Source organism: Pogona vitticeps, chromosome 6 (assembly GCF_051106095.1).
Source record: "Pogona vitticeps strain Pit_001003342236 chromosome 6, PviZW2.1, whole genome shotgun sequence".
NCBI classification, from domain to species: Eukaryota; Metazoa; Chordata; class Lepidosauria; order Squamata; family Agamidae; genus Pogona; species Pogona vitticeps.
In genome coordinates, this window is record NC_135788.1 from 57,146,435 (window position 1) to 57,174,091 (window position 27,657).

General features: G+C 43.6%; 1 protein-coding gene across 3 annotated transcripts in view; it reads right to left on the reverse strand.

Annotated features, from left to right (window-relative positions):
- CNTNAP2 (contactin associated protein 2) overlaps positions 1–27,657 on the reverse strand; it is a 2,051,986-nt gene that overhangs the window by 122,319 nt on the left and 1,902,010 nt on the right. For all 3 annotated transcript variants that reach the window (XM_073002555.2, XM_078377431.1, XM_078377432.1), the window contains 2 exons: positions 24,495–24,740; positions 23,418–23,551 (listed from right to left, as the gene is read on the reverse strand). In XM_073002555.2, the coding sequence (XP_072858656.2) occupies positions 23,418–23,551; positions 24,495–24,740 (380 nt within the window). The remainder of the gene's footprint in view (positions 1–23,417; positions 23,552–24,494; positions 24,741–27,657) is intronic.

Consider the following 27,657-nt stretch of genomic DNA (forward strand, 5'->3'; position numbering starts at 1 on the left):
ACTATGCAGTGGAGAAAGACAGCTTTGGGAAGCATGTGGGGGATAGTTATTGTGTACTCTGAAATTAGTTACTTTTTTTTCTCTTTTTAAATGTATGTATATTATTTTTACCTTGTCGCCCTGTATATGATTATGATTTTGATTATTTTTTGATTATTTTTTGATCTGTTTATATTAAGTTACACAGTTTTTTTCTTCCCCCCTTTTTTCCTCCCCCTTTTTGCTTTTTTCTCTTCCCCCCTCTCCTCCTTCCTTTCCTTTTATCCACCCGGTCATGGAATGGAAGGCCTGCCTTCCCAGCGTGGGGCCCCAAAACATCTCTGTGGTCACGGGTAGGGGAAGATATGGCGTTGGTGCCGTCCCTGCACGTGTTAGAAGAACGACGGACAGATGCTTAAAACCTGTTCATTGTTCTGAGATGGTGTCCAACCCCCAATATCGAGGTAGCCAGCCCAGTCGTCCATCCACTCTGCGGCTGGTGTTGTTGAATGCCAGGTCTGTATCCAACAAGGCCCAAGTAATTTGCGATCTTATCTTGGAGCAGGATGCAGACCTGGCATGCATAACCGAAACATGGATTGGCGGAGAGGGGGGTCCCCCCCTAGCTCTCATCTGCCCACCCGGTTATGCTGTCCAACACCAGGGTAGACTGGAGGGTCGGGGGGAGTTGCCATTGTCTATAAATCCAACCTGGAGGTTGCTAGGCGCTCCTCGGTGGTAAAGCCAGGTCTTGAGGCTCTCCACGTGTCGATTGGGGCCAGGGATGGTATTGGGATCTTGCTGGGCTACCGTGCTCCCCGCGACCCAGCTATTTCCCTACCGGAGCTGGTGGACTTTGTCTCCGCGGCACTGTTGGACTCCCCGAAGCTATTGGTTTTGGGAGATTTCAATGTGCATGCGGGGGCAGGGATTTCCGGGCCAGCTCTTGAGTTCCTGGAGACCATGGCGTTCTTGAACATGTCCCAATATGTCAACGGCCCCACCCATCTGGGTGGCCACACACTTGACCTGTTTTTTTCCACTAATGGGAGCGAGAGTGGTCCGATGGTGACTGACCTTGAGTCAGTACCCTTGTCATGGTCGGACCATCACCTAATAAAATGCACCCTCAAAATGGCTCTCCCCCCTCGCAGGGAGCAGGGACCTATTGTTATGGTCCGCCCTCGAAGGCTACTGGATCCGGTTGGATTCCAGGATGCCATGAGAGGTGTCACGGCTGACCTGGCTGGCGCTCCTGTCGACGCTCTGGCTGACGGTTGGTTCTCAGCTGCAGCTAGGGCTGTAGACATGATCACTCCTAAGCGCCCTCTCCGCCGTAGAGACCGCCCGGGGCCCTGGTTTAACCAGGACTTCAGGGCGTTGAAGCGGGTCAGGAGACGGCTAGAGCGCAAATGGAGAAAGGACCCGACGGATTTTAATTGGATAGCTGTTAAGGTTGCTACTAAGCTTTACCTGGCCAAGGTAAAGGCTGCCAGTCGAGCATACTTCGCTAACCGGATAAGCGAAGCGTCCAACCAGCAGGCGGAGTTATTCCGTATAGTACGCGACCTATCCGGAGTTGGTCTGAGTGATGGGCTTCCCTCTAGTTTCTCGCCGGACCAATTTGCAGCATTTTTAAAATCAAAAGTGGAGGCCATCCGCCGGGACCTCTCTCCTTTTTTGAATACAGTGAGTCGAGCAGAGATGTCCAGCGCTCCGTCTTGCCCGGTGATTCTTGACTCCTTTCAGCCTGTCACGCCTGACTCTGTGGCCAGGGTGCTTGATTGCTGTCGTGCCACCACCTCCTCCTTGGACCCTTGCCCGGCCTGGCTAATCAAATCAGCCAGGCCTTTAACAACGGAATGGGCCACGGCTATAATTAATGGGTCTTTCCTTGAGGGCAGATTTCCATCCGCCCTGAAGGACACACTCATTAGGCCCATTAGGAAGAAACCCAGTTTGGCGGCGGACGAAATTGGCAATTACAGGCCCGTCGCCAACGTTTCTTTCCTTAACAAGGTGGTCGAGAGGGTGGTGGCCGATCAGCTTCAGGCGCTCCTGGATGAAACAGATGCCCTGGATCCATTTCAGTTGGGCTTCAGGCCGTGCCACGGGACAGAGACGGCATTGGTCGCCCTGTGTGATGACCTACTGAGGGAGGCCGACAGGGGCAAAGTGTCTCTGCTGGTCCTCCTCGACATCTCAGCGGCCTTTGATACCATTGACCACGGTATCCTCCTGGGGAGGCTCTCCGAGTTGGGAATAGGTGGCTTGGCATTGGCCTGGCTCCGTTCCTTCTTGGAGGACCGCCCCCAGAGAGTACAGCTTGGGGAGAGGGTCTCGGCCCCGTGGTGCCTCAATTGCGGAGTTCCACAGGGGTCGATTATCTCCCCAATGCTGTTTAACATCTATATGAGGCCGCTGGGTGGGGTCATCAGGGGGTGTGGAGCCCGGTGTCATCAGTATGCTGATGACACTCAGCTCTACATCTCTTTTCCACCTACCACAGGAGATGCCGTCCTGTCCCTCCAGCACTGCCTGGGGACTGTACTGCAATGGATGCAGGAGAACGGGCTGAGGCTGAACCCGGACAAGACGGAGGTACTGAGGGTGGGCGCCCCCACAGTCGGGGGTTTGGGAACCCCCCTCACTTTTTGGGGGGTGACTCTTCCCGCCAAGGATGGGGTCCGCAGCTTGGGGATCCATCTGGACCCGGCGCTCACTATGGAATCCCAGGTGACGTTGGTGGTCCGTACCGCCTTTTTTCATCTCAGGCGGATAGCCCAGCTGCGGTCCTACCTTGATGTGGGGGGCGCTCACTACCTTGGTACATGCGCTCGTAATCGCGAGATTAGACCACTGCAATGCGCTCTACGTGGGGCTACCTTTGAGGCTGCTGCGGAAATTACAGGTGGTGCAGAATGTGGCGGCCAGATTACTTAGTGGTGTGAAAAAATACCAACATATTTCACCCACTCTGGCCGCATTGCATTGGCTGCCCATCCGATTCCGCATCGACTTCAAAGTGTTGATGCTTACCTATAAAGCCCTAAACGGTTTAGGGCCTCGATACTTGGCGGAACGCCTACTCCCACCAAGATCTACCCGTGTCACTCGTGCGAGCCAGGAGGTGAGGCTGAGGAGCTTAACGCCGAGGGAGGCCTGGAAGGAAAAGACAAGAAATCGGGCCTTCTCGGCGGTGGCTCCTCGCCTCTGAAACAACTTACCTCCTGAGATTCACGGGGCTCCCTCGCTGGGTACCTTTAAGAAGCAATTAAAAACTTGGATGTTTTGGCAGGCCTTCCCATCACATAATTCATGACCTCTTTCTTTCTCCCTTACTGTTTTATGTTTTGTGTTCCCGCACTGTATTGTAGTGTTTTATGATTTAGAACTGTTATTTACATTTTTATTGTACTATTTTAAGTTTGTTAGCCGCCTAGAGTGGTCCTCGTTTGACCAGATAAGTGGGATATAAATAAAATAAATAAATAAATAAAAATAATAAGCCCTTAATTTCTCTTTTATTGAGGTGCCTTACCTCAAACGTCCATAAGATGTCAGTCTTGTGTTGAGTTTACACAAATAACAGTTTTCAGAACAATTTAATTTATTTTTAAATACCTCCAGTCTCACTCCCAAACTTAATCATTTATTAGTACTTTACCCCTTACTTTCTCACTCATAGATTACGTTGCTTCTTGTCTTTTCCTTTAGTATCTCCACCTCTTTCACCACTTTAGAACTAAATTATTTTCTGGCAAATGATGTTCATCCTTACTTTATTCCTTCGCATCTTCACTTTTATTCTCAATGGTCTCTCCCCTCCAGCTGCTGTTGGGGTTTTCCCCATGGGGGATGGGGAAGATTGACAACTCCTCGCAGTTCAAACTCCAGTGAATTCCTTATGGTTTTCACCACAAGGTTTACAGAGGAACCTGACCCTCTTTTCCCAGAGGAGGGTAAGCTTAACCACCTGAATCCTACCCACGGGATTCGCCACAATGCTGTTGAAGCAGCTTCATGGCATCATCTTGTTCCACACTCTACTGAAATATCTGGGTAAAAATATTTTGAATAAATAAATGAAATAAATAACTTGGGTCTAAGTTACCTGAAAGACTGAATCTCACTTTAAGAGCCTGCCTAGCTTTTAAAATCATCATTTAAAAAAAAATCATTTTTCTTGGTCCTGCCACCCTCACAGGTGAATTTGGTGATGACACAAGAGACAGCCTCCTGTATCACTGCTCCCAGGTGGAGGAGCTCTCTCCCTATGGGAAGTCAGGTTGGCCCTATCTTTGCTGTACTTCTCCAAGCAGGCAAAGATCTTTCTCATACATACATACATACAGAAACCTTTATTGGCATTACAGGGTACAGGGAGTACACAGGATAGTTACAATCCAATACCGAGTGGGGGGAAGGGTGAGGTTGGGATTGTAGTAGGCTAGGTTCCAAGAGATTTATAGAGGGTTTAGGGTAGGGGGAGGGGGGGAGGGGAGGTCTTCATAACAGTTAGAAGAAAGTCAGCAACTTGACTGGTGATAAAAGGCGAGAAATCACTCAGGAGTATGGGGGTAAGGTCGAGGAAGAAAGGGGAGAGGGAAGAGAGGAGTGGGCCTAGTAGCCGCTTACGGGGGATATTGTGGGATGGGCACCGGAGTAAGATGTGGTCCAAGGAGTCGGGTTCGGATGCACAAGAGTGACACAATCTGTTGGGGCGGGGGATTCGAGTGAATCTCCCAAGATGGGCTGCAGATGGAAAGATATTCAGCCTAGCGAGCATAAAAGCTCGTCTTTTTTGAGGGTTGGACAATTGGTTAAAATAACTGGAGGGGCGGCCAAGGGAGGGGGATAGGCCAAAAGCAAGAGGAGAGCAGGTGGGGTTCAATTGGGAGAATAGGGTTGCATGTTCAAGGTCATAAAGGTTGGATCTAATGATTTGATATGCTGAGTTGAGGTTCATGTTGGCTAGAGTTTCGACAGAGATAATGACAGTAGTTTGGCTTCTATGAAGTGAAACCACGTAGAAGTGTAGGGGTCCTTTAATAAATCTTGTAGGATCGAGTCAGAGGGGGTTAGGAGGTGAGTTCTGAGCCAGAACTTGAAGGTAGTGGTCCAGGCTAGGGTAGAGAGTAAGTGGATACCCAGTTCTAGAGTAATGGTGGAAAGTCTGATAAGATTAGGGATCCCGAGGATTTTCCTAAGAAAGGAGGCAGCCACCTTATCGATTTCAGAGTTTGCTGCCTCGATCCAAATTGGGACTCCATAAAGTAACTGCGAAATTGTCTTGGAGTATAAAATTTTGGTGGCAACAGGTACATACTGATTACCAGAATGGAAGTGAAAACGGGAAATTGCACTGAGGGAGAGAGAGGAAGAAACGATTGCGGAGGTGCGGTGTGGGCTCCATGAATGCCAAAAATGGAAAAGAATCCCCAAATATCTGAAGGTCTGGACCTGTTGGTATGTGGAGTTACCAATTCTCCAGGGAGACGGGGCCCAGGATTTGCCAAAAACCAGTATTTTGGTTTTCTCTGAATTTATGGTTAGGTCGTTGCTGGAACAGTATTGTTGAAAGGAGAGGAGGAGCTTGCGGAGGCCCAATTTAGTGATAGAGAGGAGAAGGGTGTCATCCGCATACATAAGAAGAGGGGTAGACGAGTTGTTTAGAGCAGGGGGGGGGGAAGTCAGTGCCAGTTAGGGAGGAAGGGAGGCCAGCGAGGAAGAGGTTGAATAGGAGAGGGGCTAGGATACATCCCTGGCGTACGCCCTTGGTGACAGGGATATTATCTGTTAGGGTGCCAGCACGGTCGATCCTGATTCGGCATGTATTGGAGGAATGTAAACGCTGTATTAGAAACAGGAGGCGTTGATCAATCCCCCAGTTGGAAGTTTCCTCCAAAGTAAGTCTCTATTGACCGAATCAAATGCGCCTTTGAGATCGATAAAGGCTGAGTACATTTTGGCACCATAGTGTTTAGTGTATTTGCTAATCAAAAAGGAGAGTGTGAGAGTATGGTCCAGGGTGGAGGCGCCTGGGTGGAAGCCAATCTGTTCTTTACCGGGAAGTCCAAAGGCAGAGGATCAAGAGGTGAGTTTCGAAAGGAGATATTTGGAGTATAGTTTTCCTATAAAGGATAGGAGACTGATGGGTCTGTAATTGTTTGGGAGGGAGGGGTCACCTTTTTGGAAATTGGAACGATAGTTGAGGAAAGCCAGGGAGAGGGGATAAGGCTGGAATTATTGATAAGAGTAAAGAGGTTAGAAAGGAAGGGGGACCACCATGAGGGGTTGTTGAGTAGAAATTCGGGGAGGATACCATCTGGGCCAGGGGCTTTCCGGGGTTTCAGGGAAGAAATCAGCTCAGTAATTTCTTCTGGGGTAACCGGGGGCCAGGGTGGGAGGTGGGAAGGAGGGGCAGAATTGGTTAAAGTAGAGCGAGAGGAAGTAAAGGTTGTAGAGAAGTGCTCAGTCCAAGCAGAAGCTGGTATGAGAGTCGACGGGCAGGGAGCAGCAAAAGGAGATGAACGGGAGACCAGGGCCCAGAATTGTTTATGGTTATTGGTTTGGATTGTGTGATATAGTAGGTTCCAGCTTTGTTGAGCCGCAGAGTGTTTCTTGGATTCTAGGAAGGAGGTGCAAGCTTTCCTGAGCGAGAAATAGAGGTTCAGCCTGTCAGGGGAAGGGTTGGGTTGAAGTGAGCGGAAGAATTGTCTAATGAATTTTTTTGCAGCCCAGCAGTCTGCATCAAACCAAAAAGAAGTTGGGAGTTGGGAGTGGGGTGTAGGGGAGGGACGCAGAGTGGGGGAAGCTCTCAAGTTTTCAGTTAATGAATGCATGAGAAGTTCGTAAGAAGCAATGGCGGAGGAGGGTGAGTGAGTGGATGCAAGGTCCTGAGATAAAGTTGATATCTCAGGGCTTGAAATCCATTGGGAAAAGGTGGCAGCAATTTTAGGGGTCCATTTGCGGGTATACATAGGGGGCGGGGAGGAGGGTACAGGACTCTGGGGACAGGAAGGGAGGAGGAGTTTCAAAGAGATTGGAGAGTGGTCACTGTCAGCACGGGATTGGACAGCGAAATCAGAAATAAGAGGAAGAATATCCGGGGTAACGAGGGCATAGTCAATGACACTGGCCCCTCTGTAAGAGAAGTGGGTTAGTTTTCCTGGGAAATCACTGGGCTGAGATCCATTAAGGATGTGAAGATTGAATTCTAAACATAAGCTGATCAGCAGAGGGGTGTGTTGGTTAAATGAAGGGTCGAGTGAGAGTCTGGGGCCTAGGAGGGAGGGGGGGATAGAGTCGTCCCAGATCCAGTTCAGGTGGGAGACGAGGGATGGGTTGTCTGGGCCTAACCTGGAGTTAAAGTCCCCTAACAGAGCTAGGCTGGCAGAGGGGTTGGTCCGGAGGTAGTCTAACAGGAAGGTTTTGATGTCTTCCCACAGTGGGAGGGAAACGGGGGAAGGGGGGAATGTAGATATTAAGGATGAGTAACTTATGGTTAGGGGTGAGTAATTGAATGGGTTGAAAAAAAGAAGACTGAGTGGGAAGGCAGGTAACAAGTTGTGAGAGGGAGGGACTGAATAGGCAGCAGAGGCCCACACAGGGGTGTCCTTTCTGCTGGTACTTGAATGCTGGGGTGAGGAAGGAGGAGAAGCCCGGGAGCTGAGGAGGGGTTAGTGACCAGGTTTCTTGAAGGAAAATTAAATCGAAGGAGGAAAGGTAAGCAATAAGATCGGAATGACCGCTTTTCCCACGCCATCCGCAGATGTTCCAGCTTAAGAGGTTGAGACAATATGGGGATGGCGGTGGGGGGGAAGAATGGGCAGGGTTGAGTAGTCAGAGGTTACGATCAGGGTTAATGAAAGGGGCAGGGGGGGTTATACTGTTAAGAGCTGTGGTTGGGGTTATGGGATCAGAGCATGGGGAGGGGAAGGATTGGGATGGAGTGTCAGTAGGGAAAGGGGAGTCAACCGAGGCACCTCTCTTCACAAGGCAGATAGGGGAAAGGGGAATGGGGATATGCGTGGGGAGGAGAGGGGAAGGGGGAGGGGAATCTTGGGCAGCTAGGGAAGGATTGGGGTTAGGGATCAGGAGGGTGGCAGGGGAGGGGATTAGGGGTCGAGCTGGTGAAAGGTTTGCAGAGCATTCAGGGTTAATAAGAGGCACGTTGTCCAATACTGTGTGGGTTCCTGCTGTGGGAGTAAGGGGAGGGGGCAGGGGGGAAAATTCAGGCTCGGTGGGAGGGGCGGGAAGATCTTTCTCTTCAGGCAATAACTGGAGTTTTTTTAAAAAATGGGACTGCTGAGCTTTTTTTATTTACTTTTAAAATATTGGATTTTTTAATGCTGTAAACCAGTGGTTCTTAACCTTTTTGAAAGAAACGCCCCATTGAGCCATTGAAGAAGTTATCATTGCCCCCTCCCCATGGCGATATCTTATTTATTTATTTATTTATTTATTTATTTATTCATTCATTCATTCATTCATTCATTCATTCATTCATTCATTCATTCATTCATTCAAGACACTTAAATCCAATGACCCCTTAAAATTCAATTGCAAGAAAATGAAAAGAAACCACACTATATGCTGTTCCAAGACCTCCATACAGAGCATGTTACCATAGTCTCTCGAGATTGAAGGATTCCTAATTAATCAACCACGTCCCACAATTAATCAATCACCCATGGGCAAAACACAAAACAAGACATGAAAATGAAAAAAGGGTGCTGAGGTTTTATCCAGTGGAAGTCACTCCACTGAGAGAAGGCACTGTCCCCTTTCAGAAGAGGGAAGGAGACAATTTTCAGTGATGCCCCTCCCTCTTGCAGACCACTTCAGATCTGCTGTTAAGTGTGAGTTGGGTAACTGAGCTTGGTGTGGTGGCAATGGAGAATGAGGGAAGCACAGGAAAAAGAAAATTAAGGTAGGGAAGCAGCCTAATTTCTCCTTCCACCAGGAAGAAGATCCTTACTGGACACAAGCCTGTGTATCCCAAAGCTTGAAAAATGCAGCTTGATAAAAGCTTCACTTTATCTTCCACAAACTACCTCTGATACTAAAGGGTGGCAATTAAAAACAATATGTCTCTATGGCTTCTGGCCACATCCTGATGAAAACGTAGCCAGGACTATGTATTAATGGCCCATTCTAATTTCACCAAAAGACTTCATCTTCATACTGACCAATAATATGCCAGCTGGCATATTATTGCCATTGCTGGCAATAATATGCTAGCAATTGGTTTTGTCACTTCAGCTACAAGCCCTAACAGAATTTTAAGAATCAGAGAATCTTAGAATAATAGAGTATTTGTTTGAAAGGAAAGGAATATTGATTTTGCTGCTGTCTGAACCCAAAATTCAAGATAGCAACCCACTTGGGTCTCAAAATAATTTTTTTTGAAAAAGCAGAGCAAAGTTAGAGAGAAATTCTGTAAACAGTAGACTTTGTATTAAGGAAATCGAGAAGCAAATTAGGGTTGTATATTGCCTTGTAGCAGTTTTAAAAAATTTTTTAAATTCAAGGAGCATTGTTAGAATAATGCAAAAGTCTGTTGACCAAAGCAACCTTCTACACAAGAAACTTGTTTAATGTAACATTTTCACATTATCTTTTCAGAAGATTTTGAGAAGAATTTTCAAGTTTTATGCCAATCACTTCACAGTCCTAAGGTTTTTACAGTAGTCAGAAAGTAATGAGTAACTAATACTCTTTGCAACATTTACTCACACAAATTACTTTGGGGGAGGAGGGTTACAACAACATCCATAACAAATTACCTTAAAAACAACTTTCCAAGTACCCAACAGAACAATAAACAACTGAACTGCTGAATAGCTCAATGAGAGATGGTGCAACACCCCAAACCTACCTGTTTCTTTCTGTTCTTCCATTGCAATGGACGGGAAGGTGGGCTGAGGGCAGGGGATTGTGGGAGTTGTAGTCTAACTTTTTGGAGCACCCCTGCCACCCCCTTCTTGAAGCAAACTGTTATACTCAAGCCACTGACATGCTGCCCTTTTCGCCTTCACTGAACGGATCCTCAGGGTTCAGGGAGAAAGAGGAGCAGCTGACTTTCTGTAGTGCGTTTGCTTGTCTCTCTATGACAGCCCTGTGGTTTTTGCCCTCAGCGCTCTCAGTTCAATTTGAGAGCTTTCTCTCCCAGAGGATTTACACATAGAGGCACATCACCCCTGTGTACACGGAAGACAGGGGAAGATCCCAAGTTCGACGTCCCTCAAAGCCATTTAAAGTTGGCCAGGTGAACTTTCTCCCTCCCCCACGACAGCCAGCCAGCCACAACAGGACAAGAAAAGCTGGAAAAGCTGCCAAATTCCCACCCACCCAGGATGACTCGAGCCAGCCCCATCTCTAGAAATCCTGCCATGTCACCCCAAACCGACCCGTTTCTCTCCGCACTTCCCTTGCAACGGGCAAGAAGGTGGGCAGGAAGGCAGGACGGACAAATGGGGTTTTTCTCTCCCTCCCCACCCAGGTGCAAGGCAGTGCTTCACCGGGCAAGGATGGGGACCCAACAGACCCTTTCCTTCCACCGAATCCACACTCGGTGCTCCCCTAAGGGAGGAAGGCGAGATGTGGCAGGCAAAAAGAGCTGGATTGTCTGGATCCATTGCCAGCACCGCGGCTGCAGCCACTTTCACAGGTTTGGCTTGTTCCAGTGCCCTCCTACCGCCCCCTTCTGTTCCACCGCCCCCACACCGCCACTTTGCATTCTACCGCGCCCCTGAAAAATGAAAACGCCCCCTGGGGGGCATTATTGCCCACGTTAAGAACCACTGCTGTAAACTACCTAGGGTTCTCTTAAGGAGAAAGATGGGAGATCGTTCTCACTTGGTATATGCTGTAACCTCCTGCCACCACTAGTATGTGGAGTCTTTTTTGGCAAAGGAGTGCTCCTTCCCAAATATCTCAGAACCACCATGCTATACAATTGTTATGAATGCTTTTATATTTAATAAAGTCACTTATTCAATACATTTCACTGTGAAGACAACAAATCTTCACCATCTAGTAGTTTTCACACAAATGCCACTAGGTGGCAGCATGTCATAAATTTTACAAATAATCCAGTCTCTCGCTGTTTCCCTAAAAGTGATACATACTGGTTTAGATCTCCCCATCTTTTAATAACTAAAACTCAGAAAATACTTAACAATTGTTAACTTCTGAAACATGCTTTATATCAACTGTTCCTAAATACTGTGGCATTATACTCATTTTTGATTACTTAAAAACCTCACATCATTACCATCATTCAATCCAATTCAACAAAATATATATCAATAAATAAATCCATTCATGATTTACAATTAAAAATAAGCACAAAAACTTATTGCATTTTAATAATGCCACAAATAATGCATTTATTTATGATTAAAGTTATATGTATATTTTAGGAATTCAAAATGAAATAAATGGTCATTTCTGGATTACACATGCCATTCACACAAAGTTTACTTTTCACTTCCATTGATTTTAATGGGAAATACATATAGACATGATGAATTGTACCATTGAAACATGTGGAAACAAAAAAAGTGCTTAACTTTGGAATTTCATGTTATTTTGAAATCAAAATTAGGAAATTTAATATAACTTCAAATATGACATATACAGAATATAGAACTGCACCCGAAAATTGCTTCTGACAGTCATACTTGTCCTATATCCTTCCAACAAGAGTGGACTCAGCCTGATTTGCTAAGGCACACTTAGGGTGCTACTAGACTGGCAAGACAAATTGGGGTTATTCTGCCTTCCTGTGACTTGATTTCCAGTCTCTTTCTGGCTGAATATGGTTTAGAGGATCATACAAGGACCTCAGATTGTTTTGGTGCCAGTGTCCACACTGCCCCTTAATTTGATGCAATTTGATACTGTGAGAAGTGTGGCAGGGTAGACAGCATCCCTGCCAGAGGGCTGTCCCTCATCCATGGAGCAAGTGATGAGCCCAAGCCCAAGATTCTTAAGACAGAGAGGGAAACAACTCCTTCAACAGAGAAGCAAGAGCTGAGCAACAAAGGAAAACTGCTAGTGACGACGGTGGAGGAAGTAGTAGAACAGACAGAGAAGTTGAAGGGTATAGGAAAGTGGTCTCCAAACTTTTCAACACGAGGGCCACATCATATATTTTACAAATTTGTAAGGGCTGAAGGAACACACACACACATGCATGAGCTGAGGGAAATGGATGTGAGCCTGCGGACCTCAGCCTACAGCATTTGTCGGGCTGAAGAAAAAGGCAAAGCGGGCTGGATGTGGGCAATAGTTTGGAAACCCCTAATCTAGAAGAACATATGACAAGTCCAGAACAGGGAATGAATGGGGACCAGTTTGGGAGGCTAAACACAGGATTAAAAATAGACCAGTCTGAAGGTCAGTTGGAATGAAGAGGCAAGAGGTCAGTTTCCCAGAGAACTGCCTCAGGTAATCCTTTCAGGAGTTACAAATTTGATTAATCAGGTGCTACAGGCCCCAGGGAATGCTTTAATCAGGGCTCCATTGTCCTCCAGCACACCCTTGCAGGTCTCTTCAGCCCTTTGCAATCAGCCAGAAGAGCAAGGGGAGGAGCTAGAAAGAGCATAAAAGCCAGGTCTCCTAGTGAGTGCCCTTGCTCAAGTGCCTCCTGCAACAAAGTGCAGGGTCAAGAAAACAGAGTGAGTTTAGCAGCTGTGTGAGTTCATCATCAGGGTGAGGAAGCCAGGGCCCTAGATACTGCTTGTCACTTCCCTTGAGAAGAGGTTTGGCAACCTCTAAACAAATGCCAGCATGCAGTCAGACAGACAGCACTGGGTTGGAGGCTATCATGTGTTTTGCACCCAGTGTCATATGTATGACTATATGCCTCTTAGGCAAAAGTCATGGATGTGTCCTTGTTGCAAGGAGCTCCAGGAACGCAGGGAACAGGTTTGCTCCCTTGAGGTCTTAGTTGTGGACCAGGAGAAGCAGAGACAGGGGGAGAGGGACCACGGTAAGACTTCCAGGGACTGTCAGGCATTGTTCCACCCACAGACAAGCAGCTCCTCATGTGCTGGGATTGGAAGTCTCCGGGTTGAAGGATGCTAGTCTCGACAAGAGGGAAACCATCCCCTGGGGGGACTGCTTTTTCAGCTGACAGGCCCATATCCAGTTGCACTGAGGATACTCCTTGTGGAGAGGGGGGGAAGGGGGCTTCCGGTAGCGGGTGATTTGATTTTCAGGAACATAGAACGAGGGGTCTATGATGGTTGTGAGGACAGCATGATGACTTGCCTGCCTGGTGCGAAGGTTGTGGTCATCACGTCTCATCTGGATAGGCTGATAGAGAGTGCTGAGGACGAGGTAGCAATGGTAGTGCATGTTGGAACCAACAACATGGGGAAATGTAGCCACAAGGTCCTGGAGGCCAAATTTAGGTTGTTAGGGAGGAAGCTCAAAGGCAGGACCTAAAAGGTAGTGTCATGATCATGAGATATGTGGTTAGAAGCATGTCATGTGAATGGAATATGTAGTCAAGAGAAATATAGCATGGAGTCAGAATAGTTCTTTGTAAAGATGATTTGAAGGACTTTGGAATGTGTTTTTGTCAAAGTGGTGTGAGAGTGTTTTCCTGCAGAAAGTTACAGTGAGGCACGAGATAATGCCGAAGACTCAACATTCCAAGCTAATTGGAGAAGACAAACAACACCTGCAATTCTCATGGGAATAAGGGATGGAGAAAAGTGTTACAACCTCTAAAATCTAATTGGTTAACATCCTGTAGGACCATGAAGAAGGGAGGAGATTTGGGAAATTAGAAAATGGAAGATGTGTAATATGAAATGGTTCCTTTGTTCCATTATTCTCTTCCTGATGATGGGTTGAGACTGATAATGGATTTAGACTGAGGATCATGGTGAGCATGTAGCTGGCAGTAGAAAGAAAGAGGGGGGCTACCCTCTATAGCCTACCCTAAATACAGTTTGTACATGATTGTTATTTTAGCTGGAAGATAGTTGTTTTATTTAACTGCAATAATCTTTTAATATGTTCTTGAATGTTATGCTTTTGCAACATAAACTGAATTTCTATAAAACTTTAGTTTTCTAATAAAAAATTAATCTGAAAAATCCTTATTGAGGACTGGCCTCTTGAACAGCAAAGGTCTAACTAAATCCAGGAAGTAGAAAGGGCCACAAGTTGCTACTATTCAGAGTCCTACCTCACTGAGCTGTTGTGAGTTCTAAGGAATGACAAAGCCCAAGTGCCTGTTCTTGGTAAATACTAAGTACAAAAGTGTTCTTTTTAGGTCAGACTTGTTCAAAGGGGTTTATGCTACGGACTGCTGGTGCTCAAAGGACTCAGCTCAGCGGAAAAGTGGTAAATAAAGGCCTGGCGACTCTCTGACCAACTGCCCAATGATCCTTTAAAGGATGTGAGCATGACAGGTAACATTTTCAGAAGTGCTACCTGTGAAGAGCAGAGTGCCACAGGGATCTGTCCTGGGACCTGTGCTTTTCAACCTGTTCATAAATGACCTGAAGACAGGGATAAGTAGTGAGGTGGCCATGTTTGCGGATGACACAACACTTTTCTGGGTGGTGAAGACCAGAAGGGATTGTGAAGAGCTCCAGACGGCACTCTCTAAACTGGGAGAATGGGTGGCGAGATGGCAAATGTGTTTCAATATAAGAAAATGTAAAGTAATGCACATTGGGGCAAAAATCAAAACTTTATTTAATGGCTGATGGGTTCTGAGCTATCTGGAACAGAAAAGAGATCTTGGTGTGCTGGTGGACAGCTTGATGAAAGTGTCAACCCAGTGTGTAGCGGCTATTCCTGTCACTGTTGAAAGTTTCCTAGATGCACCGATAATAAGCCCTGTTGGTACAATCCATGGTCAAGAGTCATGTGTTGCCAGGCCAGATGTGGAAATAAAGGGGAAAAAAAAACTATTCTCAAGGTAACAAACCCTCACAGATATATGTCCACAACCCATATCCCTCCTTCTTTTGATACAGTCCACCTGGCAATTCTCCTTCTTTTTTCTTTTTCTTTGCAAAGGTGATTTAGTGTTAAGCTAATCTTTTTTTCCTTTCCACTTTTTCCAGGGTCCCATCCATTTCTTTTCCGTTTCTTCCAAAGTCCTCTCCACCCCCTTTCCTTTCTGCCAGGGTCCTCTCCACCCCCTTTCCTCTCCACTCCTTCCAGCATCCTCTCCACCCCCTTTCCTCTCCACCCCTTCCAGGGTCCTCTCCACCCCCTTTCCTCTCTACCCCCTTTCCTCTCCACCCCTTCCAAAGTCATCTCCACCTCCTTTCCTCTCTGTCCCTTCTGGGATCCTCTCCACCCCCATTTCCTTTTCCATCCCTTCCAGGGTCCTCTCCACCCCCTTTCCTTTCCACCCCTTCCAAAGTCATCTCCACCCCCTTTCCTTTCCACCCCTTCCAAGGTCCTCTTCACCCCCTTTCCTTTCTGCCCCTTCTGAGGTCCTCTCCACCCCATTTCCTTTTCCACCCCCTTCTAAACTCCTTTCCGTGCCCCAAAAGCGCTTAAATCTCTGCACCTGGGTAAGTGGAGCTCCTTAGCCTTGGAAGGCAGCCCATCTAGGAGAAGGAAAACTCTGATTTCAAACCTCCACTCCCTTGTGTCTATATCTGTCGATGGAAAAGGCTTCAGGAGTAAACCTAAAGGCAAAATCTGGAGCTGGAGTCCTGGGGACAGTTCGTGATGTTCTGGCAACTCCTGCAATGTTGCTGGAAACAGTTGTATTGTCTTTTGCCTTTCAATTGGACTATTTCAGTGATGTGGAGGGGGGATTTGCTGCTTGGGTAACAGCCTATCCTCTATATTATTTTACCCAGGCTTCATGCTCTGGAGAGGACACTCCAGCTTTGCATACAGTGTCGAAATAACACGGGAAGTAGCTGTCATGATCATGAATATGTGGTTCAAAACATGTAATGTAGATGGTTTATGTAGTCATCAGGAAATGAAAAATGGATTCAAAATGGTTCTGTGTGAAAATGATTTTGCATGGTGGGAATATTTTCTCAAGAGATGATGGGAAAGTTTCTTCTGCCTAGTACAGCAAGGACAAGATAAGGAGTGAAGTCAAAACATTCCATCCTAATTGGGACCAAGATTAGAGGAGGAAAACAACACCTGGATTCCCCTGGGAACGGAAGGGAGGATGAGATTGGACAGCCCTAAATCACAATTAGTCAACTCCTCAAGGGATGAAGAAGGATGGTACTTAGCAAATAGAAAATGGAGATTTTGCCATGTGAAATGTTCCTTAGAGAGGCTTTGGATCCTTTTTTTTTTTTTTTTTTTTTGGCCTTTTCTCATATCTTGGAGTAAGAGATTGGGCATGTAGGGAACAAGAGAAAGAAGGAGGGGGGGGGCTTTATGTCTTTACCTACCCCAAAGAAAGGTTTTCTAGAAGTTTAGTTATTTTTAATTAGCTGAAATTTGTTATTCATTTAACTGCAATATTCAATGGAAATGTAACCTATGCTTTGCTTATGCAACAAACTGAATATCTATAAAGACTTTATTTTTCAATAAAAATTATTCTTAAAAATCCTTAAGAATGGTCTTTTGAACAGCAAGTCTGCTGAGCCTGCTTCCAAGGGGGTAGCAAGGCCCTGATTTTGCTAATACCAGAGTCCTATCTTTCTGAGCTTTAGTGAGTCTTCACAGACTACAAGGCCCAGGTGCCTGTACTTCTTTAGTCTAATTAAGTGCAGGAGTGAATCTTTAGGCCAGACCTGCGGGAAAGGGTCTGTGATATGCCCTGGCTGGTGTTGCCAGGACTCGGCCCAGCTGGAAAGGGGTATCTAGATGTCTGGATGCTCTCTGACCAACGAGCAGCACGCTCTAGAGGGAGGCTGATTCACGACAGTAGCAGTTACCGGTTATAAGTCTCTGCTCTATAGGCATAGAGTGTGACGCCAGGGGCTACATCCGATGGTGGGAGAGGTCATTGCACCTCAATAGGTAGCTACCGCCCGCCTTAAGCTGGGAAGCCCCCAGATAGTAAGGTGCTGCCTCATCATGGTCTGTTAACCCCACAGGATGCATGAGGTTTAGGGTGAAAAGCGACAAGCAGATTGATAACCCTGCACCATGCAACAATCACAAGAAAACTTCTGCCCTAATGTTGGGCAGCAGGAATGTTCAGACAATGACCCCTGGCTTTTCTGACTACCTGCAGGAAATAAATGACGTGCGCAGGACAGCTGTCATCGACATGGAACTGAGTAGGCTGCAGATGGGCATTGTTGCCCTGCAAGAGATGAGACTGCCAGACTCAGGATTTGTCAAAGAAAAAAATATCTCATTCTTCTGGCAGGGAAAACCATTGAATGAGACCAGGGAAATGTGGTGTTGGCTTTGCAGTTAGAAATACTCTGCTGAGATCCCTTGTTCCAACTACTGTGGGGAGTGAAAGGATCCTGTCTCTGCAGCTCCACTCATAAGCAGGACCGGTCACCCTCATTAGTGCATATGCACCAACACTATTTTCTACAACAGAAGTCAAAGACAAATTTGATGACAATCTGATGGCTGCTATCAAAAAACTCCCTGAGAGCGCCACTGTTCATTCTCAAAGACTTTAACAGTAGAATTGGTGCTGATCACAATTCTTTGCCCACTTGTCTAGGCTGTTTTGGCATTGGGAAGATGAACGATGTGATGAAGTGTATTTTTCTAATTAGAGATGGGTTATGTAGTCATGTTTTAACCATAGAGAAATCCATTTTGAGTCTGACACAGGCTAAGTTCTGGAAAATTACCAGTAGTTATTTTCAGCTTCATGTCGCCAAGCTTATCGCTACAGCTGGAGAGAAAAACACAGCAGAGTCAAAATATTTCTAACCTGAATTATAAACAATTCTTTGGTGTTGGTGAGAAAGTAGGGCGTACCCTATGCTAATTCCTTCCTTCGTGATTGGTCGAGTATGTCAGGAAGGGGCAGGTTGGAGAAATTTACAAGAAGTTGAAAAAAGGGACTCTAGAGAGAGAGAAGAGAAGAAGAGAGTTTTGGGTATCTGAAAACATGGCGTTGAATATCTTTGATCCAGACGAAGGAACCTGATTTAACAATATGGACTGCGTAAGAATATCGTTTGTTTTCCTTAGTTTATAGTTTAGATTTTGTTTTGTTTCAATAGTTAACTTTTATAGAAGGTGCTGAAACATTATGCTGTTGCTTAGAAATGAAATTGTAGAGAAATGTTTTCTTTGTTCACTTAAATAAACTCATGTTGTTTAATAATTGGCCTTTCTAGTCCTTTGAACAGAACAGTTTCCCTATAGTTAATGAATTTGGCCTTACGTTACCAAAATTGAGTCATTGAAACAGTAAAGATACGGTATTAAGTGGTTTCTTTTTAGTAAAATCGAAACAGCCTTAAATACAGGTTGTCCAAGAGTTCATGTCCCGGAACTGTGTTGACTCAAGCAGTTCACTTCAATCGGGAGTGAAGGAAACCTGGATTTTCGTGTTTCGTGGTTTTTGATCTCATTTATGAGACCAATTACTAACAAACGAAAATGGCCAATGCTTGCTGGAGTTTTTCTGTTATTATGGTCGTTGTGTCAGCAACATGTTCTTTAATAAGAAGGTTCAACACAGAGTTTCCTGGAGACATCCAAGATTGAAGAACTGGCATCAGCTCGATTTGATCTTCACTAGATGCTCTAGCCTTCCTAGTATTACGATCACACAAGGGTTATCAGGGTGCTGATTGCGATACTGATCACTCCCTGGTGTGTAGTAGAGTAAAACTGCGAACAAGGAGATTGCATCACATGAAGAATGAAGGAAGACCATGTATTGAAATCAGCAAGACTCGCAATTAGAGAAGAGTGGAGGAATTTGCCCAAGTGATTGAAGAAATCCTTCCAGGCCTGATTGAGGCAAATGCACCTGAATGATGGGAACATTTCAAGAATGCTGTTTATAACACCATCTCTATGAAAAAAATGAAAGTTGTTCATGACTTTGTGTACCTTGGCTCAATGATCTCTGACACTCCCTAGATTTCAAGCTGGATAAATGCATTGACAAAGCAGCTACCATGTTCTCTAGACTCACAAAGAGAGTATGGCTTAACCAAAAGCTGACGGCATATACCAAGATCCAGGTCCATAGAACTTTTGTCCTGAGTACACTCATGTACTGCAGTGAGTCCTGGACCCTTTGTGCATGGCAGGACAGGAAGCTGAACACATTCCATATGCGTTGTCTCCAATGCATTTTTTGGTATCACCTGGCAAGACAAAGTTTCAAACAGAGTAGCCCTAGAACAAGCTGGAATTTTTAGCATGTATACATTACTGAAACAGTGATGTCTAAGTTGGCTCAGGTATGTCGTGACAATGGCTGACGGTCAGATTCCAAAAGGTCTCCTGTATGGGGAATTAGTGCAGGGAAATCGCCTCAGAGGGAGACCACAGCTGCGGTACAAGGACATCTGCAAGTGGGATCTGAAGGCCTTAGGAATGGACCTCAACAGATGGGAAACCCCGACATCTGAGTGTTCATCCTGGAGGCAGGCGTTGCATCACGGCCTCTCCCATTTTGAAGAGACCCTTGTCCAGCAGGCTGAGGCAAAGAGGAAGTCGTGAAACCAGCAAAATCAGGGAGCTGGACAGGGGACAGATTGTATTTGTCTTCGGTGTGGAAGGGATTGTCACTCTCGAATTGCCCTTCTCAGCCACGCTAGATGCTGTTCCAAGACCTCTATTCAGAGCACATTACTATAGCCTCTCAAGACTGAGGGATGTCTACTAATCTATCAATGCTGTGATAAGGTGATGAAGTACTAAATTTGGCAGTTTTTTTAAATTAAAAAAAAATACTAGGGAGGAAGATAATGAAGGTGTTTCTGCCATCCCAAAACATCATGTCCCAGTTTAATATGTCACCATAATGCCACCTAGATTCACATCTCATTTCCTTTCTTAGGCTGAAACAAGTAATCACATAAGGAAAACGCTGTTTGAATCATTCGGCTTTTAAAAAGTAGAAGCCCCCAGTGGCATGGGATCAAACTTGGAATCCAAAGCAAAATGGGTGGGTTGATTCACACTGGCATTTGCATAATGTGACCATAGAAAAAAGCTTTGAACTCACCTATGATAACTGCAGAGCAAATCCTGAAGTATTTGTCTATGTAGTTTATTTCCTTATTCCCTTATCTATTCCCTTATCTGGGAATAGAAGTCACTGAATTTAATAGTTTCAAGATACAGTGGTGCCTTGCTTAACGACGTTAATTCGTTCCAATGAAATCGATGTAGAGTGAAAACGTCGTAAAGCGAAAATAAAAAACCCATTGAAACACATTAAAACCCGGTTAATGTGTTCCAATGGGCCAAAAACTCACCATCCAGTGAAGATCCTCCATACGTCGGCCATTTCCAGTGCCTGTATAGTGAGGAATCCGTCCCTAAGCACAGTGGGGAGCCATTTTGAGCACCCGGCAGCCATTTTGAAAACCTGACAATCAGCTGTTTTGATCGTCGTAATGCGAAGAATCGGTTCCCGAAGCAGGGAACCAATCTTCGCAAAGCGAAAAAAAACATTTAAAACATTTTGCGATCACAATTGCTATCGCAAAAAGATTGTCGTAAAGCGGATTCATCGTAATGCAGGGAAATCGTTAAGCAGGGCACGACTGTACAGTCATAACTAGCCAAGATGGCTGAGGGCTGGCTGAACTAATCAGCAGGTCCACTGAGGCTGTTCCAAATTCAGACCCATCCCAGGCACAGGATGTTGGAAATTACTTAGGAGCACCTTGACCTTGGCCTAATTTTGTGCTGCCATAATGATCAGGAGTCTAGATAGAGCATGTGACAATATGGGAAAAAATGCAGATGGGTATGCTGTGATTCCCACCTGTGGAAATCAAGTTTCCCCAGTTGAAATCACTATAGCTATCCAAATTTGCAAGAGTTTACAGGGACAGAAGTAAATTCATATGTGAAGTACATAATTTCTTCTCCCCAAGGTTGCAAGCAGTTGCTCCAGTCTGAGTCCCCTTCCTGAAAATTTCTCCATCCCACAAACTGTGCTGCTTTGGGCTGCAACTCTGTCCCTGTCCTGGTAATCCATTGTTGCCCAGAGCAGGACTCACATATACTCCTGCTGGCTGGCAAAGAAACTTGTTGTTTGTTCTTTTCCACCAGGGTGGGGTGAGGACAGGCAGGGAAGTGAGTCAGGCCGGAGCATCTGCTTGTAACCTTAAGGAGGTGAAATGATGCCCCTGCCTCTGCTGACTCCTGCAAATCTGGACAGTTATAGCCGAAGCTGCTTTAACAAAAATTGCTAGATAGCCCAGCAGTTTAGGTGTCTGCCTGTGGAACCAGAAGTTGGGAGTTTCGTTCCCCACTGTGCCTCTTTGACAGGGGCTGGGCTTGTCCATAGGGTCCTTCCGAGACAAAAGCAATGTCAAACTGATCAGAATGTACAAACAACCCCTGCCAGCTGATTTTTTTTTAAAAAAGAGATGACTCCCTGCTCAAAACAGATGATTCCACAATAGGCTTCCCTTCTGTGAGCTTTATGTTTATATAGTCACCATCATCAGTGACCATCTAATATAAATTTTGGGGAAATGGTCAATGTGGTCACCCCCTGAAGGAGGCTGGATCTGGTTTAACTTAGCTCCTTCTCTGCTCCTCCCCTTCTCCACCAGCTGATCTTGATCAGCACTTCAGTCATGCTGGCAGATTTGAGGGCAGTGTGACGGACAGGTCAGTAACCACTCCTGTCCATCACAATGGAACCCTGATTCAGGAACTAATGGCTGTACAGAAAAGGCAGGACTAGGGATATATGAGAGAATGGATGACAGTTAAAGAGCAGTTAGAGAGCATTTCAGTTAGAGTCTGAGTTTGAAGCAGTTAGGGAAGCAATAGGGATGAGTTAGGGACTGGTGTTAGAGAAAAGCAGTTTAGGCAGTTAGGACCAGCCTTGTGTTAGTGAAGAGTAATAGAGAGATAGGGAATGAGAAAAGAAATGAATAAATACCTTGATTAAAATGATTCTATCTAAGCAAATATAAATGTTATCAAAGCACAGTTGATTAAATGAATAAAATAAGACCATCCATGATTTACTTGTGAACACTTTAATAAACATTGTTTAATTGAATAACACTGATTGAAGAGTCCTATTTGACATAGTGCGGAATATCTCCTCTGGTGGCAGCGGAAAGGGTTGAAAAGTAAATGTCACACCCAAAAGTGAACCTGGGTTGTGTGGAGAAACAAACAGGGGAATGGGTGTGTGACATAAAGTTGTGCCAACACACATGGTTTCTGCCCATTCCAAACCCTCTACAGCTAGCATAGCTTTGAGTCTGGATTGCACTGTTATTTCTAAGCAGATACCTAATAGCCTGCATGGTAAACCATTTGTACCAACCATTTCCATATAGTGTCTTCACATATATAAGTAACTTTCAGGAACAGTCTGATGGCAAAACAAGAAAATAAAGTAACACACCAAGAAAGGCCGTTTTTAAGAACTATCTTGTTGCTGTGAAAATACCAAAATTGTTACAAAACTACATACACACATATCCACACAAAGAAAACAAAAACATTGTGTCATGCTTGATCAAACTAAAGAAGTATCTCCAGCAGGAGACAGTTAAATACCTCTGGGTAGTCCAGCACAGCACAGTTGAGTAGGCTGTGTGGAGCACAAGTTTCATTCAGAATAAAAAGTTTCATTTAGTTTTTCCTATTGAAAGGCAATTTGTGACCTGAAACATATGTTTTCTTTTTCATTGTTTTGAAGTGCATGTGCCTCTTCACTGTTTTACGTATTTCTTTCTCTCATTTGGTGTGCTTTTCTTTACTGGCCTGACTGGTCATATGAAGGATATGAAAGTGGCAGATATCTTTTTAATTTTGTTTCCACTATCTCATACTTAAAACATTATTACATATCTACCTGTTCTCTCTGTATTTCTGTCCTACCCTAGTTCTTCAAACATTGTCAGAAAGAATAATATTAAAGATGGACAATTCATCCAGAGATCCTTTTAAAGCAATTTCAAATTTTCAGTTAAGAAACAAAGATGTTTAGAAAATCCATCCTCCTTATTCCACAGCACATAGCAAGTGAAAGAAGACTAACACAATTTTTAAAAGTGGTTGCAATGGTAGTACCTAGACAAGATTGTGTCACAAGGAGCCCTCATTCCTGTCTTTAGTATCCAGTTACAGATGGATCACGTACATAGTTACTTTAATTTAAAAAATGGCTGAAGTAAAAAAACAGGTAGTGGTGGTCCAGTTGACTGACTAGATTTCCTAATCTTCTCCTTGTGGATTTTACTTTCCTTCATTATTACAACACACCATTCATGGCACCAGTGTTATAACTATACCTTCTGTAACAGCCATTGTGACACATTTACCTGGAGAGTTAATTCTTTTCCTATTCGTGTGATGTTAACACTGTGTGGTTGGCCATTTGAAACGTTCCTGTGGTCTACATTGATATTATATGGCTCTTTAGTGCCTCCAAGATTGTACCGGATCTGCAAGTTTCCTGTAGAAAGGAATATTCAGCAGCTTAGTGATATAATTTTTAAAGAAATGTAAGAATGAACCAGTTAGAACAAGTGAAATCTATAACCCAACTCATCAAGAAAGTACACATATAGTAATATAGGTGGCTAACAACTAGGAAAAAAGACAGTGTGCCTCCTTCAAATTTAGAGTGTAGAAGTGCCCCCTTGATGGGGATAAAGGAGCCTCCTATGAGCCATGCTTATATAATAAAAATGTTATACATTAACTCTTCCCCTATTTTAAAAACTATCTTAAAATCTACAGGAGGGGTGCTGGAGGGCAGGGCTGTTGGTCTGGTATTCTCCAAACATAATATCTTAGCACCTACCCAGTCTGGATGACCACAAGGGGCATTTGGGAGTAGAAAAGCTAAGGATTCTTCTCTCTCTTGAGCCCATTAAGGCATGTGTGTATCCAATTAAAATTAGGGCTCAGGCCTTTCTATGCTGAAAGTAAGTTTGTTAGTATAAGTTAGATGTATTTTAAACAAATGTAAGAATGCATCAGTTTTAATTGCTTCTACCTACTTAATTGTGGGAAAAACATCCCACATCTCTATGGAAAACTTACTCTGCTACTTAGAGAAACCTTAATAGTTTTTTCTCTCCTGTGTCTCACTTTGTGAACATTCTCAACAAGAGCAACTACAAAAAAGGTCTGTTTTCTAGTGCCTGCCAACATTACACATTTTAGTAGCAAGCCAGAGAGTAAGGCTCCATTCTTGATGCATATTTTTCAAACAACTTAGATCCAACCTTTATAGCTTTAAAGGTTGAACTTGTTTAAGCTAACGGGAGGTACCTTCCTGTTATTCCATGGCACCAGATTTGAAAATTGTTGTGGACAGGCCAATACAAAGAACACATTCTCAAGTAAGAAAAGGCATTGACATGGAAGACAAGCAAAGATGTATCACTTACCAGAGGGATTCACCAGTACTGCCATGTAGTCCTGGGTGTAAGAACTGATATACAAAAGGATGCAGGGGGCTTTGTTAGTGCTGAAGCTAAAACTGAGCTCTTCTTTTTCTAGACTTAGGTCTAGCACACCGTTCTCTGGTTCTTTTGAGCTCAAAAGAGTTCTGCTGCCTAAGTCTTTCACATTATTTTCTGAAGATGAAAAATTATACCGTAGCCACATTCCCTCTTCAAAAAATGCTCCAACATCTGGAGGAGAGGAAAAGACAAAAGTGACATTCTTTAATTGACATTTTCAATAAACAAAATCTAGTAATTACCAGATTCTCCACTTATTAAAAATGGGCTGTTTGAAACATAACAGTTTTGGTTTTAGAAGCAATGGTTTATGAATGGTAATGTGTGCTTCCTCTTCCTGCCATGGGTCTATGTGCAGGCTTAATAACTAGAGTAGCAGATGGAAATTAAATCATCTTGGATCAAATTGGAAACTCTTGCTTAAAACAGCCAGGATCTCTATTAGGGTGTACAAATACTATCAGCTTCAGTTCAACCTGAATTATTTGTCTTATGAATCACAATCCATTTGCTTCTAGTTGATTTTAACTTATCTGCTTCAGCTTGTATCCAAATATTTCACGAAACCATCATATATGTATATACATGTCCTTTTTCTATTTTTACATCCCCAGCATAGCGAAGGTATGTTTTTATTTATCAGATGCAACTTTGCTGCTGTAATATACCATCTCCATACTACTTTATATTACTTTATAAGTTTGTTACAGGTTAAAAGTATATCGAGGTATTAATTTTTCCTTCACTCTTACAGATATATTTTCATTATTATTTTATTCCACATTTTACTCCAATTTTCCCTTTTAATTTCCCTTTTACTCCAATTTTCCCTTTTAAACTTATTAATATACTTTTTAATATTCTGCCTGTATTAACATTTTACCTATTACACTTACTGTTTGCTTTCTATTTTTCATTGTTTCTATTTTCTCTCTCTTTCTATAATCTCCTATAATTTTCTCTATTTTGTCATTATTCTACCCTCTGCTTCTTTTGTTTTCCATTCTTTCATCCAATTTTTAGTTGAAGTATGTTTAACCCTGAAATCCCCTCTAATCCAAGTATCTCTCTTATCTGTTCTCTATTTTGCATTTGTTTAATCCAATCTTTTATCCTCATCATTCCCTTATCCAGTGAAATTCTGTTTAGATTCCCTTTAAGATTATGTGGGAAATTTCTTAATTCTATAACCTGTGACAAAGGTGAAATTGGTGGACTTAATGCTCCCCTGTAATTTTTCCAACTTTCTAACATATTTTTTAAAAGGTGTTATCTATCTTTTTCATCTCTCTGTTATTTTCTCTTTAATAAAATATTCTGCATAATTTACTCTTTTCTATAAAATTCTAAATCTTCCCATATTTTCGTTATTTGCTTTCATATCTGGAATATGTCTTAATTTGTTTGCTATATAGTATAGTTTAATACTGATAATACCTAAACTTCCTTCTTTTTTCTGATATATATCTTAAGTTCTTATTCAATTCCACCTCTCTTATTACAATTACAATAAATGTTAATTCTTGCCTGCCATTGTTTTATATATTTTTCATTAATCTTTATCGGTAACATCCAAAAATTATAATAATTTAGGAATAATTTTTATTTTGCATAATGCTATTCTACCAAACTAGAAGGTTTTTTTAATTTTTAAAATTCTTTAACTGTTCACTAATCTTTCTCTTCATCTTATCTAAATTCATTTTAATTATATCTTGTAAATTCCAAGGGATATTTAACACTAAATATTTAATATTATTTTTCAACTTTCCCTCATAAATATTTTTCTTCATCCCTGTCTCCACCTCCTCATGGTGTAGTAGTATAATTCTGATTAATCTCAATTAACCTTTGATCCTATTATTTTCTCAAATATTAAAAAAAAATTTGATTCTCTCTTGCTGGATTTTTAATTAATAGTAAGATGTCATCTGCAAATAAGGTCACCTTGTTATTTTTCTTATATCCTCCTTTTTTATCCTCTCTCATTGCATTTGCTAACATCTCTATTTATCAAAGTAAATAAAGATGGAGATAATAGACATCCTTGTCTTGTTCCTTGGCTTAGAGATATATTGGTTATTCCATCATATAACATATGACTATAAGTCTCTGCTCAACTGGCATAGAGTGTGTAGCGAGCACGCTGAAGCCTCTATTGTCTCAGGCCTCCAGGAGGTGCTCACTCTTCCACTCAGTTGCTGCCAACAATACTTCAGTTTAGTATCAATTATTTAAGGAGACAAGTGTTGCTTCAAAACTAAAACTTGTTTATTTGATCAATAAAATAATATAAGTAAATCACAAGATGTTAATCAATATCTTTCTCTCACTGACACACAGACTCTTCTCTCACTGACTTTTTGGCTCACAGGCCCACAGACTCACTAAGTCTCTCACACAAATCTCCTATCCATTGAATCTCTCTCTCTCATACACCCTACACCCTTATTTATATCCCAGCCCCTCCCCCTTTAGCACCACCTTCCGTCCCCTCATTGGCTGCTGTTCCACTGCTCAGCTGTGACGGACAGGTGAGAGCAGGGCTGAACCCTACATACCTCCCCCCTTAACAAGTTGTTTCATGGGGGGAAAGGTATAGTGCTTTACCCTCATGAACAACGAGATGCTATATAATATAACATCAACCCAAGAATACAATCAAACTTACCACAACATTTAAAAATACTTACATGTACTTTTCCTTTGAACATAGCATATAATATTCAACAATGTGTACATAAACATTTTATTGATTTTACCATTACACTAGAGTCCTTTTCTTTCTTATTTAATCTTTGGGTCTTCTTGAGAGGACATCTGCAGCACCATTTTTAGTCCCTTTGATTACGTGTACCTCAAAATCAAAGTCCTCTTCAAAAGTCCAAAATTGTTGTTACAGTAGTGTCCATAATGGAAATGTCCTATCCTCCAGTGCACCTTGAGATGTGGTGAAGTCCACCTCCCTCTGCACCTTTATGGTACTCACTACTTGCAACCATCTGGGATTCCTCAGCAACCTGCAGCCTCTCTCTCAGGAACGACCTATGATGAAGGACCTTGTAGTCATCCGCCTGGCTCGGCGCGA